The sequence below is a fragment of the Cololabis saira genome, chromosome 22, assembly GCF_033807715.1.
Source record: "Cololabis saira isolate AMF1-May2022 chromosome 22, fColSai1.1, whole genome shotgun sequence".
NCBI lineage: Eukaryota > Metazoa > Chordata > Actinopteri > Beloniformes > Belonidae > Cololabis > Cololabis saira.
In genome coordinates, this window is record NC_084608.1 from 7,628,249 (window position 1) to 7,638,449 (window position 10,201).

Sequence of the window (10,201 nt, forward strand, 5' to 3'; positions counted from 1 at the left end):
TCTGCGCCACAACAATCATTTATCTCGAGGCACAAGCCATTAACACGCTATCATGTGGGTTATATTGTTCATTGGAAACTGAGAACGGTTATTAGAGAGATTCTTCATGGCTGAAACTGATGATGGAAAACAAGTGAGTGGAATTAAAAAAAAGACTGATGCATTCGTATGTATTTGATTATAATAACTGATAACAGATGCTGAAATGGCCTTTTGATTTAAGTAAATTAAGGACAAAAGTAAAATGGGATTAACTTAATTAGACAAATCCAATGGTACACAGCTGTGGATGCTACGAGCTCGTGTCGAGGAAAATAAATAAAAAGGGGAACGGGAGAGTATTAAAGGCAGAGAAATCAGAAATGCCATTGTGACCATTGTGGGGGGGGTAAAAAGACAAAACGGAGAATAGGAATTACAATGATTTCACGGGCCAATGAAGCACTCGTGTGCGTGAACTGAAGGTATGAAGCCGAGGCCTTGGCAGGCGTGTCCCACGAGGGCGGGAGGCTGAATAATACCAGGGGCCAAAGGTGGGACTCGGAGCGCTGCACCATACATATTCAGCGCATACGCGGCCCCGGCTGCACCGGTGCAGGAGCTTAATTAAAAAGCAACATTTCCACTACATTGGAGTCTGGCTGACCCACATCCCCCGCCGGCTCGGTGCGCCTGTTAACGCCGGGAAGGTGTGTGCACTGGGATGTTGGAGGAACATGAAAAGGAAATGAACAACCGCATAAGGAAGTCAGAATTATGATATATGCTCGGTGTGTGCAACCAGCTGTTAGCCTCTAAGTAAAAGATAATGTGTGTGTGTGTGTTTCTGTCTTTGAGACATGAATTATTCAGAATAACCTCCAGGCAGTAGCCATGCAGCAAACCCCTGCCTTGTGTGCACACGCGTGTGTGTCTATTGTAGAGCCTGCCGGTGCACGGGGACGCCTGAGTGTGTGTCAGCCATACGCTGCAGACCTAATCCATTATGACAAACCTCTGACATCACGTGAGCAGCAGGCATGCTGAGCAAATTCACTCATTCATAATAAATAAGAGTGTGAGAGAAAGAGAGAGTGAGAGAGAAAGAGACTGAGAGAGAGAGAAAAGGGTGGTGGGGGTCTCCGGGGCAGGCAAAATAAAAATACTAAAAAAAGAAACCGATTGAAAAATAGACAGCGCATCTATATTTGTGGCGGCGACTGTACGTCTGTGGCTCTGGTGCATGCGATGCCCATGTGACCTCGCTCTGCCAATCAGAGGAGGAGAAGCTGTAATCTTCCTCAGACTGAATAGACAATAAAACAAATGCCCATGATTGTCATGGGCATAATTGTCCTGCAGGAGCGGAGCGTCACAGCGCTGCACGGGCTCCTGTGAAATAAGAATGATTGCACCTCCGTTAAATGGAGCGTTCACAGCAGGAACAAAGCCTCTCAGAATGACCCGGCCACGCTTAAGTGCTGAAATTTCAATCTTTTCTTAACAAGGCTAACTGGGAAGGGCTCCTCGGCGTAGCCGGCCGAGCGTCTACGGAGACCCGGCGTTCTGACGGGGTCGACGAGCCCCGGCTTGATGTGATTACCGCGGTGCTGCAGCCGGCTGCTGGGGGCGCTGGAGTCCCGGGGGCGGCCGGGGGTCGGGGAGGGGGGGCGCCATGCGAGTCCCAAGGAGTCTTTTACCCACATTTTAACAACTGCTGGCGATACATTATTTAACACATGCACACACACACACTGTCAGATACACACACACACACATGGTGTTGCACAACTGCATATTTATACCCAGATATGTGCTCTCATCCGTATTTTAACCAGAAGCGATATATAGTTAGTTATAGTATGTATACTGTATATATGTTTATATATAGTATGTTGTGTGAAATAAGACCTGGAAACAGGCATTGTGGCATGGAATTGTCAAAGTGGTTTTATTCACCGTACGAATTGTTACAGATTACTTTTGTAATACTGTATTTGACCCAGTCTTTGTACGTTTTAACCGTATAGAAACATAATTCTTGCCATTTTAAGAATGAGATGTACCTGCTGTACTCTACTCATTTACTTCATTTTATTTGTTATTTACTGTTTAATTATGTCTTGCCGCGTTTAATGTTGATGTAAAGCACTTTGAATTACCTTATGTTGAATTGTGCTATACAAATAAACTTGCCTTGCCTATAGTTGTTAATCTCTGATAGCATGAATGCTGTAAGCGGCTAATAGTTTTTTTAAATTTTGGTTGGACCAGTAAAAGATCGGATTCAGTGTCAGAAATATCAGACAAGATTCAACAGCTATCCACCTCGCACCTGCGACACTGTCCTGCATCTTTCCGGGGTATCTGAAGTTTACCGAGCTATAAATAATGCAGCCGGCTCCGACTGCAAAGCAGGGACGAGCCGTCACCCACCATTCGTTCTGAGAAGGCAGCTCGTGAATCCAGGGAGCGCCGTCGTCGCCCACGAAGCCCATGTCGTCGTGGGAGCTGCAGGACGAGCGGTCGGACAGGTGGGCAGGAAGCACGGGCGGCCCATCGTCCTCGATCATGACGATGTCGTCCTGCGGCATGTTCACAGTCGGGGAGAGCTGGTAGTGACCTGCGGGACAGACGGGGAAGCAGAATGTGGAACCGCATGAGTTTCTTCCTGAGCGTAAATATTCACTTTTGCGTCACAAGGATGATCATTTCATCAGAATAAACCCATTTTCTAATCAAAAAAGGGTAAATAACTGGTTATCAGGGGGACAAATGTGAATATAAATGTATACAAAGGCATTAATGGCATCTTCCATCTTGAATTTTTAAAGAATTTGGGCTCTTTCTTCACTTTACTTGCCCAACTTTTAAGAGTTTCTTCGTGAGCGTAAATATTCACTTTTGCATCACCAGGATGATCATTTCATCACAGCTATCTCAGCGTTTCAGGATAAACCCATTTTCTAATCAAAAAAGGGTAAATAACTGGTTATCAGAGGGAAAAATCTGAATATAAATGTATACAAAGGCAATAATGGCATCCTCCATCTTGAATTATTAAAGAATTGGGATTCTTCCTTCACTTTACTTGTCCAACTTTTAAGAGAATCGGCTGATAGGTCTTTTTGTAATATTGGTTATAAGGCTTATCTCTTATGCACCTGATAACATTTTCCAAATGGTGACCAGCATGACAACCACAGAAAAGGACAAGGGAGCCGTGAGTCTTTTAATGGGAAACTCGAAAAAAAAAAGAAGAAAAAGTCATTACTACCGAGGCCAATAATGTCTCGGGAACCAAAAAAAAAGAAAAAGTTGTAGATACAAGCAGTTTAATCCATTCTCCTTCACTCTTCTCCAAGGACAAATATGAGTAGAAAAAGAGCTTCCCTTATCTGTATTCAGTCCCATCTGACCCTGCCCACTGAGGACTTTCAGGATGGCTCCTCCGCTCCTCCTCAGGAGTCAAAGTCAATGAGGGATGTGCCGGCACTCGGCAGCAAGGGCAGCAGAAGATTAGCAGAAACAGCATGTAAAGTGCTATTACCATCCCGAGCTGGGAGTGACTCGCTAACTTAAAAGTGGGTGCACGTGCAATCGGAGAAGAAGTCGAAGACGCATGAAGACGGTGCAGCTCCTCCGCACACCTGCTTGCCATTAGCAGGAAAAATAAATAATAAAAAAGATTTAAGAACTATTGACTTCCTGTGTTCTCTGCTTTTGTTTCCATTATCAGAGAACCATTTTGTAAATTTAATAGCCCCGGAACAATTGTGGGTAATCACTAACAGCAGACAACAATATTTACCCTGGCAGGATTCCTGCTGGAATCTGAGAACCTTTTAATTTCACCGGGGCTTTACGCATGATAGATGCACGTTGTGGAAGCAAATCTGAGATTCAATCAGCAGAGCGGTGTTGGGTATTTGTTCAGAGAGGGAAAAAACCCAAAAAACAAAACAGATGTGTGTAGGTGTGTGTGTGTGTGTGTGTGTGTGTGTGTGTGTGTGTGTGTGTGTGTGTGTGTGTGTGTGTGTGTGTGTGTGTGTGTGTGTGTGTGTGGAGAAAACTCAGGATCCTCTCCTCTGATGAGGAAGAGCCTTACAGACCTGCATGTTCTGAATCTCAGACGTCAGTGAGTGCTGAGAGAACAATGTGGATAACGTAACTAAGACATTAGCTTAATTTGACCTACAACCTGTTTATTTCTGCATTAATTCATTATTTGAAAATGAAAAACCACTTCTGGCTGAGACTAAATTGCCTCTAAATCCCTCATGCCGAAAACTTTCCCAAAAGCCATCCGGTGTACAGCTGTTAATTGATTCCTTTTAGAGCCTCATCACTTCGTCTTCGGCCCGCTCCGTTTAACCAGTTACAGTAAGACGGCTGCCAACGCCGGACGGGAGAAATGAAGGCCATTCCTCACTCGGGCAGCTTGACAGAGAACCACGAGTAATTGATTTCACCCTGTACTGTAAATCGACAGGGAAGGAGTAATGGCAAGGATAATTTATTTTTTTTTTTAAGTCACTCAACCATCACTTTCACAACAGGATAAGCAAGAATATAAAGTTTTCAGTTGACCAGGATGATTTTTATCATTTATCCTGCTAAATGAGTGCTTTTCTTACAACCTGATGTAGTTGGGAAAACATAAACGCCAAGATATCTGATGTAGTCACTAGGTTTGTCCTCAAAATCCTCCGTTAACTTTCGTAACAAACTTCTCAGACACTTCTCATGCAGCGTCGCCATCTGATTGACAATTAGTTTTGCAAAAAGAAAGAAATATGAAGCGTTGTCAGTGAGATATGCCCTGCAGTCGTGTCCTCGCGGGAACTTTCATATAAGAGCCTTTGTGTGTCTTTAGTTGCTCGACATAGTTACCTCTTGGTTGCATCAGCAACACTGAGGATTTCACTGCAGATGCAAACTGGAGGAGACGTAAAACATAGCTGTGCTTTTCTGTAAAAGGCTTGATGCATGTTCGGTTTCGCAACTATGGAAGAGTATTAGGGAGAAATACAGGAGAAAAAATATTTGAGAGGGGAAGATCTTTTTTATTATGCACAAAAGTCGAAATGTCGATGTTGAGATGCAATTTTGAGAAAAAAGTCAAAATTTTGTGAATAAAGTCGAAATTTCGCCTTTATTCTTAACATTTCAACTATTCACAAAAGGTTGACTTTTTTCTCAACATTTTGACTTTTTTCTTGAAATTGTACTTCAGCATTAATCTCGACATTTCAACTTTTTTCTCAACATTTCAACTTTTTTCTCTAAATTTCGACTTTTTTCTCAAAGTGCATAATGAAAAAAAAATCTTCCTCCTCTAAAATATCAATTTTATTTTTCTCCTGCCTGGCCCTAATACTCTTCCGTACGCAACAGGTTTGTAACATACCCTTGTGTAAAAAGAAAAAGTCCTTCTTGCAGTGTAACGGAGAAGAAGAAGACAATACATCAGCCGCGATCACCTTCGTTTAAAACGCCAGGACACTCAAAGGACAGCGTTTTAATTAGGAAGTCTGCAACCTTCCTCTGCACCTTCTTGAAATATCTCCAGCCGGGACCTCTAGACGCAGGTGGCAGCACTTCACATGAACACTTGTTAGAGACGCTCCTTTTTGCTAAGTAGGTAAAAGACACGGACGCAGACAATAAATGGATAGTGGACAGGTATAGCGGAGGGCATGCCGGCGCTTTGAAAGGTGAAAATAATTAGAGACACCGGAGCACTTGCTTTTCTGCAGCTGTCAGCATAATAAGAACGGAGCCCACCCTCTGCTGTTTTTTTTCTTCTCTGACCACGACTGTGCAGCTACACTGGAATAACAAACCAAGGTCAAACGCAGCAGCGGCACAGGAAATGACTCATCTGAGCAATATGTTGATGCAAGTTAAACGACTCCTTTATTTGTAAGACACACAAGGATGAGGCTTTAAAACAGCCCTCGCTCACAAATGTTACCCTTTTGCGATCCTATTAAGAGGATTAAAGCCTCTGACAGAACCAAACTAGAGATTTCACAGGAAAATGTACAGGAAGTGCACGCTTGTTTCTATCACCGACTATTTATAGCTCAAACACGTTCAGAGACGTCATACTAAATGAAAGCAGTTGACTGTGAATGGATTGGTTAACACTTTATACCCTCAAGGCCCTTATTTCATCTGCTTAGAAAGTTTTTCTCCTGTTGACTCCATCCTCCACGGCAACGGTCAGTTCAGCTCATTCAGAGTTTGACGCAGTATTTTTACAAGGCTAATAGCGCCCGTGTAAAAATAAGCCCGAGCATCGACAGTAAAGCGGAGCACTGTGAATGTGATTACTGTTTTTACCAAGCCCCACAACCATTATCTCCACTCCAATCAACATGCTGCTGTTCAGCCCGTTATGACCTCAACGGTCCTGGAATCACTGGAGCCTTCACACCGATGCCCTCCACTCAGCTCGTGGAATCAAAAATATACATATACATATAGATCACCACTGAAATACCATCAGCAATAATCAGCAGTTAGTCAAAGACAAGTGTGGGAGGTCGTACAGATGAATAGTACCTTAATTATGACTTGCAGAAGGATGTTTCTCACACAAAGGAGCAATTTGGCCTTTTGCTAAAACCCTTCTGATTTATGCAGCACGAAAAAAAAAAAGAATCTCTGGTTAAATGATTGTGTCATTTTGGCCTCAGTCACGCTGTAATTAAAGATAGCCTCTCATGTGACACGCCAGCTGAAAACACGACGCGTGCACCCACCGCAGCGGCTCCAGTTCCCGCTAAATAACGAGGATGCCGGCTGGGACGTGCCAGCTGTGTCAAAGCTTGACTGGATCACACATTAAAGTCAAAGTGGTAATCACTTTGACTTTAACATGTTTCATTAACTGAAATACTGGAACATTAAATTTGATGGCGACGGTGCTTCGCAGGGCAGGACGTCTTCCATAATAAAGTGTAGACATTAACTGAGAAACATCTGATTTGTTTAAGCGCATACAGTACGTAGCTGCACTGCAGTGAGCGGGGACACGGCATCCCCGTCTACTGAATCCCAGATCAAGAATATGAAATATGTATAAATGTGCCTAAAATAAACCTCCTTGAATCACGAATGCGGTCGCCCGCCTCTCTCCTGCGGAGTTGTGGTGCAGCCTGCTGCTGAAATGGTGAGACGAGTGTAGTGGAAGCAATTCTGGGACTGAAGCGAAGCACGCACACCCTCGGGCCGGAGCTGCTCAGCACGTGGAAGCTGCTCTGTGATATTCAGGCCGGGATGCTGTCGGCTCCCTCCAGCAGATAGCGGGGACAGAGACAGATAAGCTCTCTGGCTCGGGAGGCCACCTGGCTGCATCCATCCTGACAGATCAGAGCTTTACTCTCCTCTTCTTTTTAGCCCTCTGACCAAACGCCGCCCATTAAAACAATGAGCTGCGAGGTGAGAGGTCACGCTAATAGACCCACTCCATCTTCTTTCTCCGAGGTGATGTCTTCCATCTCTGTCCATCATGCCTCCTCACACGTTATTCTCTCTCCCTCTCCTCTTCCTGACGTGACACTTTGGCCTATTGATTTGACTGGAGGAGGGATCATTAGTTCATCCTTCCTGCCACGGCTTTCACACACATACGTGGACTCCATGTAATCACTCCGAGTACACGGCAGAGGAAACTGATGCTTTTATGTACACCGGGGGACCCCGGTGCAATTTCTTTACAACGTGTCACAATGTTCTGGGAGATATATCCTCATCAATGTGTTTGATCTCAAGATGTAGTAGAGGGAATGCGCATGACGTCACAGATGCGACTTCACAGCGGGTTAAGCCCACTGAGTGTCAGAAAGACTGAGTGTCATAAAGACTGAGTGGCAGAAAGACTGAGTGGCAGTGCAAACTTTCAGTTTGAGCACTTGAAAACATCTAAAATGGGAAAGAGCTGTTGTGCGATCGACTGTACTCATAGAGTTAGCAAGAAATCGGAGTTATCGTTTTACAGACTGCTGAAAAATAAGCTTAAGAGAGACAAATGGATCGCTGCAATTCGCAGAAACAACTGGATTCCAGGCACCGAAACGTGGATTTGTGGTTCCCATTTTGTATTAGGTAATGTTGGATTTTTGGATAGCTAACGTTAAACGGTCAAATCATAAAGTTTGGTGTCGTCATCACTTTAATTTCTACAACAAATCCTGCCTTGAAGTAGGACCAAGCGTCAAGACTTTTGTAAGCCTTCAAGCTTTGCTTCATGTATTTCCCCGGCGTAGAAATTAAGTACATATAAATATCAGGAAACTGGATTCGTGGCCAAATATTAATGTCCATGGACCACTGGTTCTTGGTAACTGTACCAAATATTAATGTCCATGGACCACTGGTTCTTGGTAACTGTACCAAATATTAATGTCCATGGACCACTGGTTCTTGGTAACTGTACCAAATATTAATGTCCATGGACCACTGGTTCTTGGTAACTGTACCAAATATTAATGTCCATGGACCACTGGTTCTTGGTAACTGTACCAAATATTAATGTCCATGGACCACTGGTTCTTGGGGTAACTGTACGGGTCACTGTCAAGTCCAACTGCCTTCAATTTAAGCTGATAATCGGCTGTTATCCTGTCTTCTCTAGTTGCAGCTGTTCATAGCGGTGCAGACCCTCTATAGTTGGACCTGATGGTGATGTCTCACGTGGATCCAGATGACTCGGTTATGAAGCACGAGATCAACCAATGAGACTTGGGATTATCTAGAAGAAATCAGTGATAGCCATGGACATACAAAGATCACTCAACACTTCCTTTCCGGTCCTTTACATCAATAATGGTGATGTGATTATCATAAGAAAATAAACTTTTCAATGAGAATGTCCATCAAATGTCATCTTGTTTGCTTTTAATTGATTCATTGTGTCCTATTCAGCAAGTTTCGACCAAAAATTACATCCATGCCACTTTCAATTCAAGTAAATAGAATCAGTCAATCTATGGTCATGTGAGCACCATCCTGGAGGAGGCGGGACAACAGGTTGAAGGAGGTCCCTCTGCGTACGTCTAGAGCAGGGGTAACCCAAAATGTTGAAAGAGCCATATTGGACCAAAAACACAAAAAACAAATGTGTCTGGAGCCGCAAAAAATGAAAAGTCTTGTAAATAAGCCTTAGAATATAGGCAACACATGCTGCATGTATCTATATTAGTTATAACTGGGGGAAGATTTTTTTTTCATTATGCACTTTGAGAAAAAAGTTGAAATTTCGAGCAAAAAGTCAAAATTTCGAGAAAAAAGTCGAAATGTCAAGATTAATGTTGAAGTACAATCTTGAAACAAAAGTCCAAATGTCGAGAAAAAAGTCGAAATGTTGAGAAAAAAGTCAAAATTTTGAGAAAAAGGTTGAAATATCGAGATTAAAAAGGAAAGGAAAAAGTAAGAAAAAGGAGAAAAAAAGGAAAAAAAAGAAAAAAAGAAGAAAAAAAGGAAAAAAGAGAAAAAAAGAAGAAAAAAGGAAAAAAAGGAAAAAAGGTCAAACATTTTTTTAAAAGCTCCAGGGAGCCACTAGGGCGGCGCTAAAGAGCCGCATGCGGCTCTAGAGCCACGGGTTGCCGACCCCTGGTCTAGAGTCATGTTTCCATTACCGCTAGAATAACATAATATCTTATCTTATCTTATGTATTTATATGTAAATATCTCCACAAGGTACCTATGTCACCATATTGTTGCTTTTGCAAAGGTTTCATGGAAATCCACCTCACGTGAGCCACTTTTCTCTTCTTACTACACTGAGAGAACTTTGCTCACTTGTCAGTCCTCAAATAACTTATTTTGGAGGACAATTAGTGCGAGTTCTGCTGGGTTTTCCGCTTCGCCAGGACATGTCTGCCGGCCCAATTCCCACCTCCCGTCCACACCTGCCTCTTACCTGTGTGCGTTGTGACTCAGTCAAACTGCCACATCCACAAAACACCGTGGTCCGGGGACTTCAATTTTCACCCCAGCGTGTAGACCCCGCACCAAGAGGCGCTTTTCAATTAGACGGGGCGGAAGTCAGACATAGGTGTGATGCTAACGACCTAACAGAAAACCTGGCCGTCTCTTTCACAGAGTGTCCGCCCAGAATGATTCAGCCAATCTCTTCCTTCTTTATTCATTTTTTTCTTCCCTACCTGAATGAGACAGCCACACTCTCGATTTTTACATCCTTTCACCTTGA

At 43.3% G+C, this 10,201-nt stretch overlaps 1 protein-coding gene across 1 annotated transcript in view; it reads right to left on the minus strand.

Annotated features, from left to right (window-relative positions):
* The window catches only part of LOC133423716 (partitioning defective 3 homolog), a 394,242-nt gene that overhangs the window by 150,028 nt on the left and 234,013 nt on the right, over positions 1-10,201 (minus strand). Inside the window, exon 16 of the mRNA XM_061714033.1 lies at positions 2,416-2,602. Within this exon, the coding sequence (XP_061570017.1) occupies positions 2,416-2,602 (187 nt within the window). The remainder of the gene's footprint in view (positions 1-2,415; positions 2,603-10,201) is intronic.